The sequence below is a fragment of the Numenius arquata genome, chromosome 9 (genome assembly GCF_964106895.1).
Source record: "Numenius arquata chromosome 9, bNumArq3.hap1.1, whole genome shotgun sequence".
Classification (NCBI taxonomy): domain Eukaryota; kingdom Metazoa; phylum Chordata; class Aves; order Charadriiformes; family Scolopacidae; genus Numenius; species Numenius arquata.
This window is the reverse complement of record NC_133584.1, coordinates 33,180,894-33,206,213: the sequence shown is the minus strand read 5'-3', so window position 1 is coordinate 33,206,213 and position 25,320 is coordinate 33,180,894. Positions and strand designations below refer to the sequence as shown.

At 37.6% G+C, this 25,320-nt stretch overlaps 1 protein-coding gene across 1 annotated transcript in view; it reads right to left on the bottom strand.

Moving 5' to 3' along the window:
- Nucleotides 1–25,320, bottom strand: part of EYS (eyes shut homolog) — an 895,325-nt gene that overhangs the window by 607,802 nt on the left and 262,203 nt on the right. The window contains exon 15 of the mRNA XM_074153627.1: nt 20,951–21,055. Within this exon, the coding sequence (XP_074009728.1) occupies nt 20,951–21,055 (105 nt within the window). The remainder of the gene's footprint in view (nt 1–20,950; nt 21,056–25,320) is intronic.

Here is a 25,320-nt window from a genome sequence, read left to right as displayed (position 1 = left end):
GTTCCTGGAACTCGGAGATCAAAACCAGCTAATTCTCAGTAAAGACAATTTGAACTTCAGCGATTAGATTAGAATAACAGAATAACTCTCCTAAAGTTTGTAAAACTTCATATTCTAAAATTAAAGATACTGAGAAATTATGAACACGTGACTTTAGGAACGCTTTTGTGTTCTCTGAAGACTACTCATTTTCACAAGCAGAATTCCTGTTCTACAGTGACCACAATCTGAAAAATGGTATTCTGTTCCTGTGAGAAATTCCGTTGTTATCTTATTTCCCAGAGTAGCTCAGTGACAAGTCACAACTTCTGTTTATGTACACATAATCTGAAAGAAAGGTAACACATATTGTAGGAACACGCTATTATGAGTATTTAGGGTATTTGTACTTCAGTTTCTTACCTACATATTCCATTCCTGAAATAAATAGATAAATATTCTACGGCAAAATAATTTCAACATATTTTCAATTTTCTGTCATGTTCAAGAGTTTTAAATATTTTGCAAAGTTTTCTCAACTAAGTAGTAAGTGAAAAAACTAAAATTAGGCCGTAAGTCAGTTTGTATCCCATCACATCAGCATTTTCTTATTAGATAACATTTCAATGGATATTCCGCAAAAAGCTCTGATGGCAGCTGAAAAATCATTGCAACTCGCTTTGAATATTACATTACGATTTTCTGCCGGGAAGACTGAAAAGATGTTTTTTCAGCAAAAGCTTGTGTACATCACTTAAGCTTAATGTAGTCAGCACACCTTCTGCTTACCCCTCACTCACTTTGGTATCAACAAATACATGTACATTTTAAAATATCCTTAACACCACAGAAGTTCACTTCATTCATATTAGGTTGCTTAGTGTAAACACTAATGTGACAATGACAGCATGCTAGTGTACCTGTTACAGGCAACAAAAGGAGATTTCATCTAAGCTACAGAAAATATCTTTTCTCCAAGGATGAATTTGCTCTAAGACTGGGACCAAATGTAGCTTGGTCTGCCTAAATCAATGCTGATTCAGATAGTTCCCAGAGGACAAACATCACGGACAGACCTTGCAGAGCTAGATGCGTACCATTTATCTGCCGGAACCCGCAAGCCTTTCTGGCCCTCTTCTAGGCTTTTACTAAGCAATTACTGCTGTCCACATTGTCCTGGTCACCCCTGTGCTAAGGCAGAAATCCTTGGCACAGGCACAGTAATTTCCATTTACTGATATATTTGCAAGTGCTGCTCAACCCCTTGTTTTTAGCTACCCATGCTGCAGTTGGTCTCCTATACAGGAGAGTTAAAGGGCATCGTTATTTCCATTTCACGAATGCAATCCATTGTGGAATCAGAGTGAAATTACTGGCTAGTATAAACTCTGTGCACCTGAATGGAAATTTCCTGGCATGTTTACAAATTAAGAAGTTTTCAGATTAAACCGATTTCTCTAACAGTAACAAACTGTTCTCTAACAGTTTGGTCACTACTTATTAAACACCATTGCTTTTCCGATAATCTTCATTCACCAAGGAACTCTAGCAATGGGTAATAATAACTTCTTTCTGTGTTTCATGATCAAAATTAGAATACCTACAGCTCCATAAAGAGGCATAAATCCTTTACAGCAATAAATATTGATAGGCTTTGGGAGACGGGTAATGGTTGGCAACTAACACATTCCAGTCTTGTCCTGTGGTGACTCTGTATGGCAGGTCTACATCTTAACACCATATTTTAAAATATTGTGTTCAGCTAGGTTTAGTTTAATAATTTTAATCAACTTATATTATTTATAAAGGGATTATGACAGCAAAGCAGGCAGGGCACAACCTTACTGACCTTCTAGTACCTGAAGGGGACTACAGGAGAGATGGGGAGGGACTCTATCAGGGAGTGTAGCGATAGGATGAAGGGTAATGGTTTTAAACTGAAAGAAGGGAGACTTAGATTAGATACTAGAAAGAAGTTCTTTCCTGTGAGAGTGGTGAGGCACTGGAACAGGTTGCCCAGGGAAGTTGTGGATGCCCCATCCCTGGAGGTGTTCAAGACCAGGCTGGCCGGAGCTTTGAGCAATGTGGTCTGGTGGGAGGTGTCCATGCCCAGGACAGGGGGGTTGGAACTTGATGGTCTTTAAGGTCCCTTTCCAACTATAACCATTCTATGATTCTGTGATTCTATGACAAGCAATACAGAACCCAAATGAGAAGAGCTGAGCAGCTCCAATGCTGGTAACCAGGGTCTGCCATGGCCCTGTGACGACCGGACAGCCTGCAGTGACAAATTAGGGCTGAGATGAATCTAAGAAGTCAAAGTCAGCAAGGCAAGGTCAGATTGGTAGGAGTCTGCCAGTACACTCTGGCATTGGCAAGGAACTACATCACCTCTTGCACAAGCGGACCTCCTGACCAAATATCTCAGCATGTAGATTTCTTTTCCCACAACACCAGCACATTGCTGAATCCCGTTCATCTTGAATTCCTCTGGGTCTGTTTTTACAGATTACTGCCTGGTTGTTCCCAATTTGTATGTATTTGTTTATGACTGCCAAAGAAGCTGCATCCTTGCTCTGTGTTAGGAAGCATATCGACACTTTCCTTTGTCTCTTCTAAAGAATCTAAATAATCAGCTACATATTTCCTCTCATTTCTTTTTTAAGGATATTTCATCTCTTCTTTAATATAGAGCAAAATAGCAGAACAGAAGTTAATTATCTAGAAGTTCTTTTGAAGAGAATGAGTTCAAAACCCTGCTGCTAGTGATCTTCAAATTTGTCTCTGACCTTTCTGTCACTTTCTTTTTCTTCCTTCTCCCCCTGTCTAGAATTTCTGCCAGTGAGGGCTAACGAATGCATCACTTCTCTCTTAGCACCCTGACTTGAATGACCATTTCCACTGCTTTGGACAAGCTGGATGTTAAGCCATACAATTTAACGAGAAGATGGAAGAGAACTATTGTTCTACAGTGTTTTTCTTTCCAAAAAACCCTCAGACCTTGGAAAAGGGCCACAAAGGCCAAATACGTCTTCCAATACTGTAGGAGCATTTTTGTCAGTTCCACTAAAAGATGGATTAGACCTAGAGAAAAAGGATTAAGTAAGAACAGAGGCATACTCTATACATCTTACAGAAATACATCAGAAGACTTATAGCTATTACCACAGATGTTTGATTATGTATCACAGCAGGCAACTTCAGATTCTCTATTATTTACACTAAGAAGCCACAGAATAAGTTTTTATTCTGACTGTGCTTGCTGCCTTGGAATGTGTCAGGCTGTCTTATCACATGGTGGTATGATGCATTAGAACAGGATCTGATGCTATTTTACAAGTGCAGAATAATATAGCCACAAAAGTCGAGAGCAAAAAGAAAAACCTTATGAAATAATAGCAGTTATCCATTTTCATTTTACCAGAAGGACTGCAAAAGTGGTCAGTGCTTGTGGTTTCTTTTGGGATGATGTCAAGGCATACTGAGAAGGTGATGTGTATCACAGCACATGCCTTGTTTCTTATTACCAAGAGGTAATATATTACCCTTTCCTCTATAATCTCTTCTTGTAATTTATATGCAAAAACTATGGCATTTATAAATTCCCTTATGCATAATGAAAAAAGGAGAGTAAGAAATCGCCTAATAGAAATAATTTTGATTTTTTCCATATCTTTTTTTTTTTTTGTTACGTCATCTCATAGATCAGTCTAATATGATATCACTTAGGGAAACATATATACAGGACCGGAAAAGCGGCAAAACTTCAGAAGATAACTCAAGTGAAGTTCCAGATACATACTCCTCTCCTTCCTTTATAAACAACTGACTGAATATGCTACTTTGATATTGTTTCAAACAAATTCTGTGTAACAAGACCAAAATAAATATTTGAGATATTTGTTTCCAAAGCAGGCAAAACCAGTCAGAATTAGGGAGAAAGCAATGCTGCTAGTAGGTCAGCACGTAACAGCTGGCTTCAGCTTCTGGGCCAGTGGCATTTTTTAGGCATAAACATAATGATAGTTCACAGGAATAGATTAGTTACCTAGAAGTAAAAAATAACTTACCACTCAAATGTTTCTTGTTTAGATAGAAAATAAAGAAGTAACATGCCTTAGAGCACCAGTAGCAAGATTAACTTGGATTAAAATCATGGTGCTCCGCCAGTGAGGAAGCAGAAGCGGAGGCATATTTTTTTCTTAGAAAAGAGAAGAATGAGGAAAGAAAAAATTCTTTAAAAGTTTTTTTCAGAATGCTTGTTTTGTAGAAGAGCATTTCTTAGAGGACTTTCTGTTTGGATTTTTTTCTCTCACTGAGAGTTTACAGGTAGATTACACAGGAATATTTCTGCCTGTCTAGAACTAAACCAAAAACCAATCACTTCTTTCTTCTTGTGCTCTTTTCTCAATGCTGATATATGAAATGCTCATGCTTTAATAGAATATATAGAGGATGGCTTATGTTTTCAGGGTTTTTTTTTCTGCTTTAATAGTCTTTTTTGATGCTTCCTTTTAGTTGAATTGGTTTATAATTGCTTGCTGCTATTACTTATTTTTAGAGATGTATCTTATATATCCCACACCCATTCATTATTTATAGCCTTACTTTAATGTGTATCACCATAAAAAACTGTCTTTATTATGTTATATTATATATAATTATATATGATTATTATATGTATATCGTGCTTTTTTTTTTTTTTTTTCCGAAAAAGAATAGGAAGAGTTTCTAGTGGAAAGAATTAAGAATTAATGAGGAGTAATAACTATTTCATTACATCAATAGACTACACAATTAATTCAAAACAGCACCTCCTTAAAACCAGTAATGGAGACTGATGGAGAAAATTTACATAATTTTTTTGTGTGTCCTCAAAGTTTATATTTATTTGACAAGTCTATATAATTTCCAAACATTTAATATTTCTTTGAAATAAATACATGTGAATTTCAATAGAAACCAACTATATGTTATAGAAAAGCAATATTGACAATATAAAGAACAATTGTAATAATTAATATAAATTCTCTAACTTCTGACAGTTACACAAAATTTAACTCAGCTTAACATTTCTGAAAAAAAAAATCAGTGAAATATGAAGCAGCCAGTAAAATCAGCACAAGCAGCGGGCAGTGTTGCTGTCCTCCACCAGTCACATCTCAGAGGCATTGCCTGCCTTTCAGAATTCATGTGACAAGAATAAGGAGATAAGAGGATGAGTTGCCCCCCTTAGTGTGATCTGATAGTGGATTAAATAAAGAGCTCTTCAGTGCAATATTCTTATTTTAGAGATAAATTGTATTTGTTACAGAAAGTAAGTCCAATGACTTCATTTAAAAGAGAATGGTTTCTGAAGTGCAACATAAAGCTGGGCATGCATTTCCTCAGGAGTGTAAAATTTTTTTAAAGTAAAAATAAGGAAGATGAATAAGAAAGTAAAAATAAACATACATTAGCCTGCTTTTCATATCATTCATGGTATTAGGCTTGGTGGATAATACACAAGCAAAAAATTGGGGTTGAACTTTTTCTTAGAATTTGCTGCTAAGCAAACTGTTGGACAGAGAAAAAACATACAGATATTCCCTTTTATCTGTCATATATTTTCTAGTTTATCTTTTGTAATTTTCAAAGATAATATAAAAGCCAAATATGATCCTTCATTTCTTACCAGCTTTGAACACTATATGTTTCATATGTTTGAACACCATGTTTCAGAAAAGCTGAAAAAAACCCACGATAGTTTCTAGGAGCAGATATGTAGAAAAAAAAAGAAAAAAAAGGTAGGTAATTAAAGCCCATCAAGCAAGAACTATAGACTTTGCTGAAGGTCTGGCCAGGCAGTTCTGTTAGCCGACAATGTCAATAATTTTATGCAGTATTTTTACTCCTTACTAATGCAAATAGAGCCATAGAAGATGAAAACTGAACAAATGTTAATTATTTTTCAGTACATTGCAGGACCGGAAGGAGAAGATTAGTTTGACAGCAAATTGTTGAAGAAGGAAGTTACTTTTGAGAAGGGTAAGCAAGTGTAAAGACAGAACAAAAACTTAGATGAAGAATTAAATGAATGTATGGAAATGTCAAAGGAAAAGAATAAATGCTGTCCAAAATAAGGAATGTTAATATTGCTTAAAAATTTGCAGTAGAACAAAGACAGTTCTGATTTTTTCCATATAAATAGACTCCAGCAGGTTTTCTTTTTTAAATCAGAGATTGCCAAACAACATAGCAGATCATAACTCCAAAACCTTTAGATCCTTAATTAGAAATTTGAATATATTTAGACATGTATTGGACAAACCACTTCTTAGTTATCTACTTTTCAGAAATAGAAGTTTTGGACAATTTTTGAACAATTGTTAAACATATGAACCAAACATATAAAATTTATGTTTAGTAGACACAGCAGACTAACTTCAGAAAATGGCCATAGTTTGATTATCACTTCAACTGCTCTATAAATAGTATGATTTTAAGCATATTGACCAAAATTTTGGGTATCTATAGCTGTTTTCTGGAAAAGGATGTCTGAAAAGAAATGAGATTTGCGTTTCTCATATCAGAAACAGAAGAAGATAGAGAGGAACCAGAGACTGCATCAATGTGAAGGACCGAGCAGAGTAACGGGTAGACTATAACTCAAGCTTTGGAAGTCTGTAAAATAAAAAAATCTAACAGAAAAAATGATGGAAAGCTATGTATGTGAGTGTTGGCATGTGTGTTTATACACCCCGATACATCACCCCATGCATGTTTTTGTTTTGGGTTGGTTTTTTTTTTTTTGGTAAAGCTAAAGTATGAGTATTCCTGATTACAAACATATGCTTTATTTCTCAACATTATGGAATCTCTAAGTGGGATGCATACATTACTGGCTTATTTTTCTTTTAAGGAACTGTCTTGCATGGCTGTTTTATGAAGCACTGCATTGTCCAAGGTAGGTTTGGGGAGGTATATTGAAACAAAGCATTATAATACAAAAATACTCATAACATTGTCTCTGATCATGTCTGCCTTCTGCTGGCCACCTGTGCCTGACAGTGTAGAAGGGAAATGAGGAATTACTCATTACTCTTCTAGTCCCTGCATGCTTAGAGCTGGCTTATGTGACAGCAGTAAAAACTTTCATGTACTTGCCTCTGTATGGTAACTATAAATAGGAAGACTTCTTACACTTAATAGTGCATTCAATTTAGGCTTTCTGTTAACAACTGAGTAAGTTTGTGTTTGTTTCTCGTTCTCTGAAATGAGGAACAAAATTTCATTATCTTCAAGGTATGCTTTGAAAAGAAACGAAAAGCTGCTAAAGATACAAAATTTGGTGGAATACGTGACATCTTGAAAATGTAATTTTAAAATATCCATGGCCAAACAATCAATATGCACAAGCAGTTATTCTCCATAGTCTTAGAAAAGTGTTGATATCTTCATGAAAGTATTACAATAAATTTTTAAAAGACAAAACCGTAACTATCTACACTACTATAGACTTTATATAGCATGCAATTCTCTCTAGAAAGTTCTCCACAGTGAAGGTGCTAATAAACAGCTTGAGTGCTCTTTTCTGAGAGATCCACCAGTGTCTTACCTTACTCCTTTTCTTTCTCACCAATGACAATACCCTAAACAAGCCCAGATATCCTTCTACATGTAGTCAGTTGTCTATGCAGCTATTCTCACATGCTTACCCTTCCAGTTAGCATTATTTAAGTTTTTTTCCATGATGGCCTTACTCTAAACATGCATTTTGCAAGGAAAGGTATCTATTTTCTACATGAAGGTATAGTTATAATGACATCTGTGCATGTCATTGATAAAAGGATACTTAAATATAGTAACATCTTGAGCTACTGAACAACTTTTTCGCCTCAGTCTTCACCAGCAAGGGCTCTAACCATACTGCCCAAGTCACGGAGGGCAAAAACAGGGGGCCGTAAGAATGAAGAACTGACCACAGTAGGAGGTCAGGTTCGAGACCTGTTCGAGACCACCTAAGGAACCTGAAGGTGCGTAAGTCCATGGGAGCTGATGAAACCCGTCCACGGGTCCTGAGGGAGCTGGCGGACAAAGTTGCTAAGCCACTTTCCATCATATTTGAGAAATCGTGGCAGTCTGGTGAAGTTCCTGCTGACTGGAAAAGGGGAAATATAACCTCCATTTTCAAAAAGAGAAAAAAGGAAGACCCAGGGAACTACAGGCCAGTCAGCCTCACCTCTGTGCCTGGCAAGGTCATGGAGCAGATCTTCCTGGAATCTCTGCTAAGGCACATGGAAAATAAGGAGGTGATTGGAGACAGCCAGCACGGCTTCACCAAGGGCAAAACATGCCTGACAAATTTGGTGGCCTTTTATGATACTGCCACAGCCTTGGCAGGCAAGGGCAGAGCAATAGACGTCATCTACCTGCATTTATGCAAAGCGTTTGACACTGTCCCACATGACATCCTGGTCTCAAAATTGGAAAGTCACGGATTTGATGGACAGACCACTCGGTGGATAAGGAACTGGCTGGATGACCGCACTCAAAGGGTTGTGGTCAATGACTCAGTGTCCAAGTGGCGGCCAGTGATGAGTGGTGTTCCTCAGGGGTCAGTATTGGGACCAGTGCTGTTTAACAACTTTGTTGGGAGACATGGACAGTGGGATTGAGCACACCCTCAGCAAGTTTGCCGATGACACCAAGCTCGGTGGCACGGTTGATACACTGGAGAGAAGGGATGCCATCCAGAGGGAACTGGACAGGCTTGAAAGATGGGCTTGTGCAAACCTCATGAAGTTCAACCAGGCCAAGTGCAGGGTCCTGCACCTGGGACACAGCAATCCCAGGCACAAATACAGGTTGGGCAGAGAATGGCTTGAGAGCAGCCCTGAGGAGAAGGACTTGGGGGTGTTGGCGGATGAGAAGCTCAACATGAGCCAGCAGTGCTCACTGGCAGCCCAGAAAGCCAACTGCATCCTGGGCTGCATTAAAAGAAGAGTGGCCAGCAGGTCACGGGAGGTGATTCTACTTCTCTCCTCTGTTCTCATCAGACCCCACCTGGAGTACTGCGTCCAGCTCTGGAGTCCTCAATCTGTTGGAACAGGTCCAGCGGAGGGCCATGAAGATGATCAGAGGGCTGGAGCATCTCTCCAGTGAAGACAGGCTGAGACATCTGGGGTTGTTCAGCCTGGAGAAGAGAAGCCTCCGGGGAGACCTTATAGCAGCCTTTCAGTACCTGAAGGGGGACTACAGGAGAGATAGGGAGCGACTCTTTGTCAGGAAGTGTAGCGATAGGACAGGGGGTAATGTTTTTAAATTGAAAGAGGGGAGACTTAGATTAGATACTAGAAAGAAATTCTTTCCTATGAGAGTGGTGAGACACTGGAACGTGTTGCCCAGGGAAGTTGTGGATGCCCCATCCCTGGAAGTGTTCAAGGCCAGGCTTGGCTGGAGCTTTGAGCAACCTGCTCTAGTGGGAGATGTCCCTGCTTATGACAGGGGGGTTACAACTCAATGATCTTTAAGGTCCCTTCCATCTCTAACCATTCTATGATTCTATGATGCCATTGATATATCAGACAATAAGAAAAATGTAGAGATGCCAAATGTAAGAAGCAGCAAATGAAAAATTAATCAATAGTTGGGGAGTTAAGTCCTTTATAGAAGAGTATAACTTTGGTGAATTGTGAAATACCGCTCTGACATTTTTAATAGGTCTTCAAAATAACTGTTTAATATTGAGAGAACAGATGATTCCATTCCATTCTGTTACTACCATTATAGTAGTTTTAGAAATGAAGAGGCTCAAACTAAAGGCTGTCAAAGAGATATTTCTTCACTTGGGGGATTTGTAATGGGTTATTACAGTATTTCTCAAGACATCACTGTTTAGCGTTCGCTTTCGTTAACAGTAACTCAGTGTCTTATTATCGTCTTTGAAATAAATAGTGTTGTTTCTATTAGAAAAATGTCAAATTTTCAAGTTGTCTGTCAGGGTTGGAGGATTGAATTGGCACTATGAATGAGCTGTTAATCAATAGAAATTTTTTTTTTCTATATTTTTAGCCTCATAAATGACAGCACATTTTTGGAAAAAAAGAGAGGAAGCCAGCAATTTTTTCTTGTTCTGTTGCAGAAAAATTTCACTTACCACTGGCATGAAGCACTACGCTGATAAAGACAGGAACACAGGAAGAAAAATGGAATTATAAAAGAGAAAGTAACTTAGTAAATCTATTAGACCTAGTAAGTTCAGATCCTTTCACAACAGTGAGAAATTTGCCATGTACTTTCTTAGCCATAAGTTTACTTTCTCTTTCTTCACCACAGACTCTCTTAACATCAAACCCTTGTAAGAAACTTTTTAATGAACTTCGAGAAGTATGTTGCTCTTCTCATTTGCTCTTGCTTCTTGTTTCCTTTTTTCATCACAATTTTGGGGGATTCCATATTTTTCCTTCTCCTGCGCTAGGTTGCATGCTTCTTTATGCTGTCTAGTATGTGCTGGTGTATAATGAATGGTTTTCAATGCCATAATGTGATTTTCTGTATTCCTTCCCTATTTTCTTTTTATCTTTTGTAAAAACTGTCTGTAATTAAAAGGTATGTCTATTCAAGAAATGTTTTTAATAATTTTATTGTTTCACATCTTTTCAATTAACCAAAATTATACGTATTTTAGTCTTTGAGTGCAAAAGCTCAGTAAATGCTTATATGTGTAAAAATAACATAAAGAAATCTCACATAAGTAGAGATTGCAGTTTTGTTTGCTCTTATACATTTATGTCCACTTTTTAAACAGATAATAAAAATTGGGTTTAAAAATTAAAATCTTACTGTGCCTCTGGGAACAATATAAACAAACAGAAGTTGCCAGTGTATTACAGAATGCACAATTGTGTGTTACATCATAATGCACACTTTGAATACACCGTGTCTGTGCAATAACATGATCACTGCAGGAATGACCTGCTGTGTTCTTTTTTACCAGTATAAAATTCAAACTGCAGATTTTCCTTTGCATGGAACATGTATATCAAGGCAAACTTAAAACAAAAGTATGACATTTACAAGCGTGGAAGCTTAAAACTTTGCTGCACTGTCATCTTTTTCTACTGAAAGTAATGAAAGAAGGGAGAGGTAAGTGTATCTCAAAATTTGATTTACAGGTATTGCATATACAATATATTATTTTCTATACGGCCTAAAAGCAGAATACTGTTGCATTATGAAATTGTTACAATTCTTCTGACACTGAAAAGATAAAACAGACAAACTGATGTTGTCTTTCTGCCTTGACATTTGTAGGTTTTTGTTTTGTAAGCAACAAGCAGCAATGTCACTGCAATTGCCTACAACTGAATGACTGAACTAAATATGGAAATAAGAAAAAAAAGAAGTGTTTGGCAGGATTAATTTATATAAATTTATCTGTGTTCTTAAAAAAGAAAAATACAGCCTGGATTAAAAAAGAAGTTTGTCAAGCCTACGTAGATGTCATTAGCAAAAGTACAGCCTGTTACTCTATTCTTAGAATTGTCTTTAAAGAACTATATTGCTTATTAAATTGTGTCATCCATTAAGTTTATGAACAATAGAGTTATTTAGCAAGTGTAATAAATATCAGGATAATCTACTTTGATAAGAAAATATATGTATGAAGAGATTCTGTACATGTGCACATATATAAATACATATAGATTGGTGTACATAGCCATAGCTATGTTTACATTCACATCAGGGTCAGAAGAAGAACAGTCAATGAAGACATCATCTTCCAGCTTACAGATTATTTACAAATAGCACTAATAACACTGTCTAGAAGTAAACAAAATTTTGAATGCATTTTTTTATTATTACTATGTAAATGTGGCATTTAAATTAAGCAACAACCCCAACAAACAAACTCATTGTCTTCTTTTCCAGGATTATTTTAAGTTTACTGTGGGTTACTAAATTTTATTGCGCATCAGAAATCTAACTATAATTAATATGTTCATGAAGAATATCTAAGTTTTTTTGAACCACTCTGGTACAGCACAGCTGTTTCAAATGACAGATCTTAAAAAATTAAATACAATTAAAAGAAAAATCAGTTGTGAAAATTTAAACTGAAAAATATAAATGGCAACAAGGAATATTTCAAGAAAATTTAGTTATCTAAATCTGAATATTAGATGCTTAAAAGCATCAAACCTACAATTAAATATATGTCTAGATAAAATAGTCTTAAAATCAAATAGAGAACAAGTATAAAACTGGATAAGTTCATAAAATTTAATATCAGCAAGAAACTGGAAGTTACAGAATAATAATCAAAGAGGCTAACAAGTAAAGTAGAAATCTGTGGCAAAAAAATAGAGACATAAGGAAGCTTTAAAGTTTAAAAGCAAACAGAGTGGGGTGGCTTGACTCTGGCTGACAGGTCAGCCCTCACCCAGTCACTTGCTTACTCTCCCCCAGTGGGATGGAGGAGAGAACTTGAAGGGGAAAAGTGAGAAAACTGGTGGGTGACAATAAAGACAGTTTAATAAGTGACGCAAAAAAACCCAAAAACCTAAGTGATGCAAAGGCAGTCGCTCTCCACCTCCCTCCAGCAGACACATGCCCAGCCAGTCTCTGAGCAACAGCAACTTTAGAAAAATTCTCCCCCTCATTGCTGAGCATGAGGCCATATGGTATGGGATGTGCCTTTGGTCAGGCGGGGTCAGCTGTGCCAGCTGTGTCTCCTCTCAAATTCTTGTACACCCCCAGCCTGCTCACTGGTGGGGCTGTGTGAGAAACAGACACGGCCTTGACAATGTGTGAGCACTGCTCAGAAATAGCTAAAACACCCCTGTGTTAGCAACACTGCTTTGTTCATAAATCTGAAACACAGCATCGTATGAGCTGCTGTGAAAGAAATTAACTCCAGCCCAACCAGACCCAATACACAGACCCAATCAATTCTTTGTTTGGGAGGAATACCCGTTAATGACTCGTATTTTTTTAGTCTTTCTTTTTGAGTCTTTCTGTTCTGATGATGAGCAGGTCAGGGATTCTTTATAATTATGATTTAAGAATGATCACAGAATGGTAGGGGTTAGAAGGGACCTCTGGAGATCATCTAGTCCAACCCCCCTGCCAAAGCAGGTTCACCTAGAGCAGGTTGCACAGGAACATATCCAGGCGGGTTTGGAATATCTCCAGAGAAGGAGACTCCACCACCTCTCTGGGCAGCCTGTTCCAGGGCTCTGCCACCCTCAAAGTAAAGAAGTTTCTCCTCATGTTGAGATGGAACTTCTTGTGTTCCAGCTTGTGTCTGTTGCCCCTTGTCCTGTCACTACTGAGAAGAGCCTGACCCCATCCTCTTGACACCCACCCTTTAGATATTTATAAGCATTGATGAGATCCCCTCTCAGTCTTCTCTTCTCGAGGCTAAACAGGCCCAGGTCTCTCAGCCTTTACTCATAAGAGAGGTGCTCCATCCCCTTGATCATCTATGTAGCCCTCCTCTCTCCAGCAGTTCCCTGTCCATCTTGAACTGGGGAGCCCAGAACTGGACACAGTACTCCAGATGGGGCCTCACCAGGGCAGAGTAGAGGGGGAGGATGACCTCCCTTGGCCTGCCAGCCACGTTCTTTTCAATGCCCCTCAGGAGACCATTGGCCTTCTTAGCCACAAGGCCACATTGCTGCCTCATGGTCAACTTGTTGTCCACAATTATATCTTTCTCAATTCCAAATAAATAGTAATAGTGGGTTGGTTTGGTTTGGTTTTTGGGTTTTGTTTTTTTGTTTTTTTGTTTGTTTGTTTGTTTGTTGGGTTTTTTTAATTTCCTTAATGAAACAGTGACAGAGAAAAGGAATAAGATATGAACTTTTTTTCACATTTTTAGGACACAAGCCTGCTGAATGGTATAGATGATGTTCTGTGTAGAAAGGTCATGTTATACATTTGCTTTCTAGATTCTATCCTAGGTTCATAAATGAGGTATTTTTTTTCCGTAGCCTTGTTATTGTCTTCTCTCTGTCATTCTCTTTGGTTGAGGCTAGGACTGATCAGCGTTCTTCTGTTCTATTACCATGCTTAATTTTTTCTGACGTTTTTGCTGATACATACACAAAATTCTAGTAAGCATTGTCCTATAGTAATGCACGAGTTTCATAATGATTTATTCAATATGCTATTTCAAAAGTCCTAGAAAGCTAAACTAAATCGCATCCTTTCCTGTGCCAGACTTAAATAGTGTGATGTAAACGTTACTGGGGAGGAGAGAGGAAGGACAGGTTAACCATTGCACTGTAGAGTGAAAAAGCAAAGAATGACCTAGGAAGATTATTTCTTCTACTTCCTTATTTTGAAAATACTTTAGAATACTTCTGTTTTTTTTTTTTCTTTATAACTTGTGCCAATTTTAGAACATTTTTCTGCTAGGTATTTTATGACTAAAATATTACACATAATATAACAAAAAAATTGAAGTCTTTAACTAACTTTATAAAGGCTTCCATGAAAAAGTGAAACAAAGAGTCAGACCTTCTATGGTAGCAAATGGCTGGAAATTCTCAGGAAGCTTGCAAATAGAAAAACATCTAAATATACCAAGATTCTCAAAACCACGTAAGAATTACTAGAGTTAATAAAAATATACTTAACATTTCACAAATATCAGAGAAAAATGAATGCTAGTGTGTGGATCAGCTATAAACGTAAGGAAGAACTCCTGGGAAGGACACCTAATGATGCTCCCTGTCACTCATGGCTTCCAGGTACTGCTTTTGCAAGTCAGGTATGTGGCAGGTCCTGTGGAGCCATCTGCATAACCTCTGCTTCTCCAATAGCTCTATCAGTGACCTCAGCCCTCTTCCTGGATGAAGAGTCAACGCCTTTATCTCATGGATGTGGCTGCCCACAGAACTTTCAGTATAAAGACTTTGCAAAAAAGCTAACATCACGTGACTTGATTACCCTTTATTTCCCTAAAATATTGAGTTCACTAACAACTATCTTCAAGCAGTTCTGTACTCTTTTACTACATGAATACTCAAAGCATCTTCTCTACGTAGTTGACTGCTGAATAGCATTTCTCCAGCTGATTTGATGGACTTGTTCAGAAAGAATGGAATCCCACTATAAGTTAGGATTTTAGAGGTCTAAGAACTTATATATAAATGAATTGTAACTTGGAGCAAGAAATTCATAATAGGGTTTTTAAACTAGGGATCAGGAAATCCTTTTGATAAGCTAAGCAAGTTTCACATAAAAAAATGGTAGACTTTGTTATCAGGCAACTTTGAAATCAAAGCAAAAAAATAATCATTGCAAATTCCATGTTAAGAGTGATTGTGCTGTAATAGCATGAAGGGCTGAATGATTTCCTAAACATTTTCTGTCTGTAATCTTGATGATTCACTTTATTTTTTGAATCACAGAATGCAACATTTTTCCTAAGGCCTCTTCCTGGAGTGAAAACTTTCATGTATAGGCTTCTACTTCATAATAAGGGTTGCCAGAAAGGTTTGAAAGAAAGTACAGTCTTATTTCATGGAACAGTAAATTTTAATAACAGCAAACCTCCCAAAGAGGAAGAATTTGATTTAATTTTTTTTTGTGTGTGTGAGAGCACTCCAAATCAGAAGTAGTGCTACTTTCATTCAGTGTATTAAGTTGAACAAAAATTTATTCTGAGTTGAATCCATCAATCCATGCATCTCAACTGACAGGATTTTCTGCTTCAAAATCAGTCTATTTTAGCAATCGTGCTAATCATGCACTAATCCCTCTGAGAAAAGAAATATTTATGTATTCAGGTATGTGTTGCAGGGCTAATACATCACTGAGGTGTGAACAGGGATGGGAAAGAAGCTATGTAGTACATGTAAGGTTTTGTAAAAGACAAAACCTGAGAAGGTACTGTAAAAACCAAAGAAACACCCTGTGTCGTCACTGCAATGGTGCTTCAAGCCTAGAGCTGTCTGAAAACGGGAGAGGCTGCTTAGGAAGAGCATATTCACTTAGCCACTTCCTGCGGTCTATTCCCTTTGAAACCTCCAAGCACTCAGGTGTATTAAAGAAGTCAGAGGATCCTTTAGTATCTACTTACAGACTTGTTGGTTGTGAATTTGTCTAATCCTTTACCAAACCTTCTAAATAAAATCTCTAGCTAATCACATTCTGTGGTAATAAATTAAGGTATGTAATGTCATCTGCTGAAAGTTCTTTTATATGTTTTAGTCCAAAGTCCCCATAGGTTTTTCAAGTCCCTTCTTGTTTCTTGTGAACCGGCTTCGGTGGACAACCATTCTGCTTTTGGCTTAGCCCTTGCTTTCATGATTTTTTTTCTAGGCTTCCTCTCTTTCACTCATGCTTTTCTTCTACAAACTTAGAGTCCTTGCTTTTTCATAAGGCAGTTGCTGTATCTCATTGATCACTTTTGTTGCCTTTCTGAATACATTCTACAAATCCAACATCTTCTAAATTAATATTTCCTTAAATATTAGATTACCTGGGAAGAAGTTATAAACTTTAAAGGGTGACTCCTCACTTCTTCCTCAAACTATGTTTCTCTGCTTCACCACTTCAAGGAAAGGTTTCCAGATGAGACAGTACTGTTGTAATAAACGTTTTACTACACCACTATAGTACTTGGTTTTTTTCCCTCCCCCCGGCCCTTGTTAAAATTCAGTATAGATATGAAGCCATTTCCAAGTGGAAGGCTAAATTAACACATGGGAAAAATTATATTTGAGAAGTTTTTAAATATTCATACAAATTCGGGCTTTGGAAAAGCATTGGATATAAACAAAAACTTTTATTTTTTTTAGCTACAAATCTGACTGACAAGAGATGACAACCTAATGAAGATTATGGAAAACTTTTCTATACGGCTGAAATGCTTGCAGTCTTAAAGACTGTGTGTGTAGGCACAGGTAGTTCAACTCAAATCCAACTTAAACTATTACATTTCTAAAGTATACATAAAATTGGGCAAAGATTCCCTATTTAGTAATAGAATCATAAGAAAATTTTTGTTGGAAATTACTTTTCAAGGCCATTTAGTCTAATCCTCCCTGAGAGCAAAACCAGCTAGATCAAGGAACTGTCCTGTCAAGATCTGAATATGTCTCTCCAAGGACAGGGGTTCCAGAAGCTTTCCAGACAGCTTGTTCCAATAATTAACTGCCTTCATAGTGGAGTTTTTTCCCACTAATATCTAATCATGAATCTCATGCATTCCAACTTGTGTCCATTGCCTCTTGTCCTGCCACAGTTTTCACCTCTGAGAAGATCCTTGGCTCTGTCTTCTCTGTATCCTCCTATGATGTAATTGTAAAATCTTTTCTTAGCCTTTTCTTCAAGCTAAACAGGTCCAATTACCTCCGCCTCTCTTTGTGCATCAGGTTCTCCAGGTCCCTGGCCATCTTCATGGCCCTTTGTTGGACTTGCCTCTGTTTAGAATGTCCTTTTTTAAGTAGAGAATGCAAAACTTAGACACAGTCCTTCAGATACAGATTCACTAGTCACAAGTAGACTTGTTAGTTACACTCTTTAGTGCAACGCAGGATGCTTCTTTGCTGCAAGGGCACATGGCTGGCCCATGTTCTACTTGTTGAACAGCAGGACCCCCAGGTCATTTTTTGCAAAGTTGCTCTCTAGCCAATTGGCCACCAGGCTCTACTGGTGCACGAGATTATTCTTCCAAAGCCATGGGATTTGCATTTCTGTTTGTTGAACTCTATGAGATTCCTGTTGGCCTGTTTCTCCTACCTGTCAAAGTTCCTCTGAATAGAAACCCTAGCCTTCAGCATATCAGCCATTTGCCCCAGTTTTGTATCACCTGTGAATTTCCTGAGAATGTAACCCATTTTCCAGGTCACTAATAAAAACACTGGACAGATTTGATTCCAGTAGTTTGATGCCACTAGTTACTATTTGCCAGCTAGGCTTTGTGCCACTTACAAGGCTCACATACTTACAAGGTACCACATACTTATGGTCCAACATACTTATGTATGCCTAATTTGTTTAAGTCCTTCCTAATTATTTTCCCTTGCCATGCATAATGCTTCATTCCCACAGATTCTGCCTCTAAGCAGAACAATCTGGGAGTCACCTGAGAGCGAATTTATCAGTAAATAGAAGCAGGGAAGCGATTAATAACCTCTGTCTTTTCCATACCCTTTGTCACTACATCGACATCATTCATCAACGGATCTATGTATTCTTCATCTGTCAGCCACACCTGCTCAGCTTCCTGTAGATTGGAATGGACCGTTACTGTGTTTGAGAAGGTTGTCCTGGGCTCCTTTGCACTCCAAGGGTGTGAATCCAGTCAAGCAGATTCCTCAAACAAAATGAATTCTCCTTAAATTCAGGGCTGTGGTTGTGGTGTTTTGTCTTCTCATAAGATTTTCAACTCAGTCACTGGGACCAAGGCTGCTTTACATCCCTCACTAATTTTCCTTGTTTGTGAGCAACAAGTCCAGCAGAACATCTCCCCTATCATCTGCTTGATCACCTGTTTAAATTTTTTTTTTCTCAACACTGCATTTGTCTCCTGGGTTGCTTGTGCGCAGCACTATTAAACCACCAGCAAATACTGTTGTCATTGAAGTTGTGCATGAGTATGAGGGCCTCTGGTGATAAGACTTCTTCAAGATGTTTAAAGAAGGCTTCATTTACTTCCTCTTCTTGATCAAGTGGTCTGTAGCAGATGTCCACCACACCACCTGTGTGGGTTTGCCTGCTAATTCTTACCCATAAGCTCTTGACTGGTCCATCATTCATTCCAAAGCAAAAGCTCAGTATATCTGAGGCTCTCCTATGCATAGTGTGAAACCGATCCTTCTCAGTTTTAGTTTTCCTAAAGACCCAGTATCCCTCCACTGCAGCACTCTGTTTATGTTGTCTATCCCACCATGTCCCTCTAAACCCCATGATATCATTGCTGTGCAAGTGCACACACACTTCTAATTCCTCATGTTTCTATCACATTGCATGCATTTCTGTGTATCTACTGAAGAGGGACCCCCTCAATCATGCTGCTTTCATAATGTGAGAGCCTCCCCCACTATTCTTTCCCCTAGACACTTTCTCATTGCCTTCACTTCTCTTCCTGTTAAGGCAAACATCCTGTGGTGTATCTAGTCTAAAGCCCTCTTATTAGGGTAGGAAGCCTGTTGCCAAAAATGCTCTTATTCCACTTTATCAACTGGGCCATATCTCTCATCAGTAGTTCTTCAGAGAGGGTACTACAAGCTAAAGATCTGTCTGCAGTACCAGCCAGGCAGCCAAGCGTTCACCTGCATGACATGCCCAAACTTACCTAAGCCTTTAACTATCACTGAAAAGACTGAAGAAAACACATATAGACCCCCAGACCCTTTTTCACTCTTCCTAGTGCCGTGTAGTCACTCTTCAATTTGTTCCAGGTCTCCCTTGATAGTAATGTTGGTTCCCATTTGGGTGGGCAACCAGAGGTAGCAGTCTAAGGGTAAGGTGAACATCAGCAGCCTCTCCAAAGGATCTCAGATGCAAGCCCCCAACAAGTAGGAAATATTCCAAGAAATGAAGACAGGTAGGCAGATGGGTTCCTCCATCCCCTGCAGAAAGAAATATCTTCTAACTATTCTCCACCACTTGCGCTTGGTGCAGGCAGTTGGTTCAGGTTCCACTGGCCTCAGTGCCTTCTCTGATAGATATGGTTTGTCCTCACCTATTCTCAGAGCACAGTGCCTGGTCAGTAATTGCAGCTGTGCAGGCTAAGAAAGAGTATTCCCTCTGTTGCTAGAGTCATAAGTTTCCAGCATCGCCCATCTTGGGAGTCTCCATCCACTACTCCTTTAAGCATAATCTCTAGCTGTCAGTCCTTCCTTGCATAATGTGTCTCAGGCTTTTGCCTCTACAGAATATGTGGAAAGGCCTTACTGATCTCCTGCATCCATTCTCTGTGATGTTGTGCAGTCTACTCCTCTCTTTCACAGGTGAGGCAACCATCACCCCCACCACAGAAAGAAGTATTGTCTACAGCCCAAAGCCTACACGGCAACATCGTGTTTCAGGAGTACTGCCTACATCAAAGCTTCTCTTTTGCCTGGGGTATTTGCTTCAGTTGATGCTGGAGACTCTCCTATAGCACATTCCCACCATCATTGCATAGATCTTAGTCTTGAGCACGGTACTAAAAAAGTGCAACTGAAAAAGTACTATTGTTTCATGTTTAACTTGCTACTTTGCAATCAGATAATGACTATTTGGCCCACAATAAAGATAGCAGGAAAAAAAATATTAACAATTAGTTTTACTATACAGGTATCATATATTTAAATTAGGTGGTTATATTAAAAGATATTACATTTCAATTTATAGATGCTGGCCCATAGCGCCAATCTAACTCTATGGAGAAAAAGCCACACTGAAGGATACGATTTTATATATCTGTAAGACACTTTATATTTGATAAAAATTATGTATGCCATATGAAGACAGAAAATTTGGCCTGATATTATTGACGACTAAAGTTATTAATAGCTTCTCTCATCACTGCAAGGAACTCTTATGACAACTACTGTATAAAATCTCCCCATTTTTTTCTTTAGTGTATAATAAGAAATTTAAAAAATAACTTTTACTAGTAGAAAAGAAGGAAACAAAATCATTCTACCTTCATGGAAGGAAGAAAATTAACTTTTGCAAAGATTTAAAAATTCAGAATTACTCAAAGACTCTGGGGTGAATACCATGGACACTGTTGGTTAATTTCTAAGACTCTTCATTCATCAGCTTGCAAAGCAGGACTTCTAGTACACAAGCTACGTTTTTTGAACAAATTCTGCTGACACCAGCTGCACAGCAATTGTAGAGTACGCTTAAACAATACCTGCTCAGTCCTTCTCGCTTTTCAAGCAAAATAAATGACTACTTAGTCGTGTGCTTATGAAAAACTATTTCTTTCTTGAATACCACAGAGCATTTCTCACCTAAATGTCACCTGACTTCTTACCTGGCAAACAGCTACAGTAAAATCCACCAATCAAATCATGGCAACGGCCTCCATTTTTGCAGGGCTTGAAGGAACATTCATCAATATCTGTGGAACAGTTTTTGTCTGACAGAAAAGAAAATGAAACATTAAAACTAGAAATCATGCTGGGTTTGGGAAAGCAGAAAAGCTACTTCACAGTACCAATGACAACTGCATAATTTAAGTTTTCTACATTGGAAACACTATTTTATTTCTGCTTGACAGCTTCAAAACTAGAGATATTCATAGATCATAGCTGATAGTTAACAAATTAAATATTTTAAAGGAATAAGTATAAGCTACATTTGAAAATATATTGTGTATTCTAGCATTATATCTCAACACTATAATTACTAGAATTATATACCAATATTTAAAAACTATTTTAGAGCTTTAATAACCTCAGTAACAATAACAAAAATATCTCTCAAGGTTGCTTCCATGTTTAGGTGCATGAAGTCACTTATTTACTCAGCTGTTTCTTCATTTTTTCTTCTTTTAAAGAGACTTAATTGAGCTGCAATTCAAATTAATTCAAATCTGAAACAACAAAATTGTAGAACGTAGAGAAGACATACAGAGGAAAATATTCAGAAGGCTAACAGGAGGCCTATGAAACTATTAACTCATTTGGCGTACCAAAGAAAATCCACAGTCCCTCATCTCTCTATTGTGCACTGCATCAACTTAGAGCAAGCTCTAGCCTGGTATAAATTATACTGGGATCTTTCTGGTCCAAAATTGATTCAAAATCAAGGTACAGCTGTAGAATTTAAGAGCTCTTGTGAATACCAGAAGTTACTCCGGTGACAGAGAAGGAAAACTGAAGCTGTCACTGATGTGAGTGAGAAAAATGGTCATTGGTACTGTATCCAGAAAGTGATGGAAAACAACATTTTGGAAAGGAATCATCATTCAAAAATCCTTGTATTTTTTAATGTGCTCTTGGCAATTTTTTTAATGCAATAGTGGAAAAGCCAACTACAAACAGAGATTTTCTGGGATTTTATTCTAAGTAAAAGGGAAGAGTAATCTCTGAATATAAAGAAAGGAATGTGAAGAACATGGGTGAGATCAATAAGGATCCATGGGAAGGGAAAGAAGATGGTGATGAACAACAAAAAAACAAAGGAATTCAGAAAAATTGCAAAGAATGCAGAAAACTTCTGATGTGAAACCTGATGAGAGGCTGAAATAAAATAAAAAGATAATTAAGACAGTTACTGTTTTCTTTAAGTGCACCAAGACAAATTATCCTTTTGTGGGGAAAAAAACACTGGGTATTGGGAGACCAACTTGGCATTTCCGATTTTTCAAGGGATGAAAGTGCCTAACTAACAAAACATAGGTCAGGTTACTAAGGATAATGTAAGAAGTACAGCATAAATATGTAGGCATGAAATCAGCCCAGCAAAGGCACTGAATAAGATGTAACTATCATGGGATGGCCAGGGTAACAAGAAATCATGATGTACTTCAGCATTAAAGATGAAGGAAAAGTATGGTTTCCCATTCAATGGAGAAGGATGGCTACTGATAATGGTAATCATGCAAAATTGTTCAATGCTTCTTTTGCTTCAGTCATCAGTAAAAAGGTCAGCTGCAAGCAATTCATTATCATAATTGATACTTCTGATTAAAGGGCAAAACTTCAGTGTTGAATAGAGAAGGCAGACTGGAGAATTGTCAGATAAGTTAGATGTTCAGATAGGCTGGTCTGATGAACTTCACCCATGGGTACTTCAGGAGCTGGCTGATAAAAACTTAGTAGTTTTCTTTGTGAACTTGTAGAAGATAGGGGAAGTACCTGAAGCCTCAATAAAGTCAGTCTTTAAAAAGGCGTAAAAGACGGAGCCTTGAAATTACAAATCCATTTGTGTAATTTCAGTTCCTGGATGAAACATGGGAAAAAGTTACTAAACTGATTATTTGTAAGAACCTATACATATAAAATGTATTAAAAATGACTCTTATCTAAGCAAACCAATTCCCTTCTACACCATAGTTACAGGCCTTGTGGATAAAACAAACAAACAAACAAAAAAAGCATGTCATATTCCTTGACTTCAGTAATGTGCCTACTGCTATCTCATGTGAAATCCTAATAATTGGACTAGATATGAACTACAAGAGGCTATTATCAGATGAGTAAAACTTGTTGGAAAGCCATATTCAAACATTAGGTATCAGTGGTTTTGCTACTAAAATAGATGAACGAATTGCACAGACTTTGTTGCACACATCTACTGTCCATCTAGTTCCACTCAATTTTTTCAACAAGAGCCTGGACGGTGGACAACAGAGTAAGTTTATTGGTGGCAACATGAACAGGTACATTGGAGGACAGGATTAGAAGTCTTCATAAATTTTTAAAAATTGGATATAGTGTTTGAAATAACAAACGTTAACCAATCAGAACAAGCGGAAGATATCATAATATAGTAAATCACAAGTTAAGTAAGAAAAAAACCCAGAATTTTATTCCAAACCAAGTAGTGTGCTGGGATATATAAAAAGGAACATTGCCAGTCAGAAGCATAAAGTAATCCTTTCGTTCTCATCTAGCTGGAGTAAAGCTGCATTTGGAGTGCTTTGCACTGTGCAGTTAGCTGCATTCAAGACACATGTGGACCAAATAAGACAGCCCAGATGAGCATGACAAGAATGACAAAGACCTCAAAAGCATGATTTCTTAGGAAAAGCAAAAAGAAGGGCACTGTAAAGTCTAAATAAGGAAGATTTGAATTGAAATATGAGGACAGTCATAAAATCAGAAAAGGCTTTTGCAAATGTCTTTAGGTCTCCATGTTCATAGCGGACAGGATACGAAGTAATGCATTTAAACTGCAGTGAAAGTCTGATTAGATGTTAAGGAACTCCTAATGGTTAGTATATTAACACACTGGAAAGATTGCCTGAGGAAAACAAGTAATGGTGTTGGACTTCTTTAAGTTGAGATAAATATATTGGGAATGACACAGTATAGTATGTTTATATATGTTTAAATATAGTATATTTCTGCTGGGATGAGGATGGAATAGATGATCTTTAGTGTTTTCTTCTATTGCTATGATTACATAATATACAGGGCACACACACTCTTTATAACACAGAAGAAGGTCCAAAGGCTTTTATGTTTGTGTAGTGAGTTGGATTGTCTAAAAATTTGCTATGCCTCACAGTAGGGTAAAGCAGGACAAGTATTCCAGATCTGTGGTCATGTAAGGAAGGATCAAGAGTCATCCATATCAAAAAGTCTGGGAAATTTAAAGTAGAATAGGAAAAGTCTTCAGTTACTTGATGTGTGATAACAGAGTTCCTACTTTGGAACCTAGTGCGTCTGTCCAAATCTGTATATCCGCTCTGTCTCTCCATTAAAACACATTTCTGTATTAGTCAGATAAGACAGAGATAAGCCCAGGTGTGCAGTAGCCAAAGAAACAGAGAGCACTCAGGGTGTAGTAAAAATATTAACACTGGCATGCAGAAACACATTCTTCATGCACACCATAAATGTACATGGTTAAAAATACAGAGGGATAGATGGAAAGTCCAACTCTTACAGAGTGAATTGCAACTTTTGGCACATTCAATCTTCTCTAGACCCCTCAGGTCTTTCTCATTAGAAAATCATGAGACAAACTTCATACTTCCCTGAGCCTCTTTTGCTGTAGGTGATTATGAAAAGCCCTTACTCTATTATTTCAACACTGACTTTTAAACAGAGTCTGCATTTCCACTCTCAATTTCCTGTTTCTCCCTGCTACAGGAGAGAAAGCATATGCATTAACTGAAATCTTGTGATAACTTTTGTTTGGTTAAACAGTACATTTTTCAACGTACTGCAGGTCACTTCTGGTCTCTCGCAGGTGCCAGATACAAGCAAAGAAAAAGATATGTAGGTTATAGGTGCTGAACTGTAGCTGAACTGTATGTGAGGAAAAAACAGAAGTGATCTGAAAAGGACTGCTGAAGACCTCAGCATATGAGCACTATTGCAGTGCTGTGACAAAAGAAAATATTTCTCAGATGTATTTTAAAAAACAAGAAGGAATATTGATGAGTAAAATACCTTTTCATTAAACATTGACTATGATGTTCCATATTTAAAAATAAGTGGGAAGGATGCAGGAAAAGCTACACAATTTATCCAACAACTGAAGAAAGCATGCTGTCGGCAAATACTTAAAGAGCTCCATCTGTTTCTTTTAGAACAAACAAAAACAAGAAGTGACTTGATTACAGCGTATCAGTGTCTTTACAAAGAGAAAATACTTGGGTGGTAAGAGGCTTTTTCATTTTGTGTAGAAAAGGTAATGAGTCTCAATAGCTTGAAAATGAAGACAAAA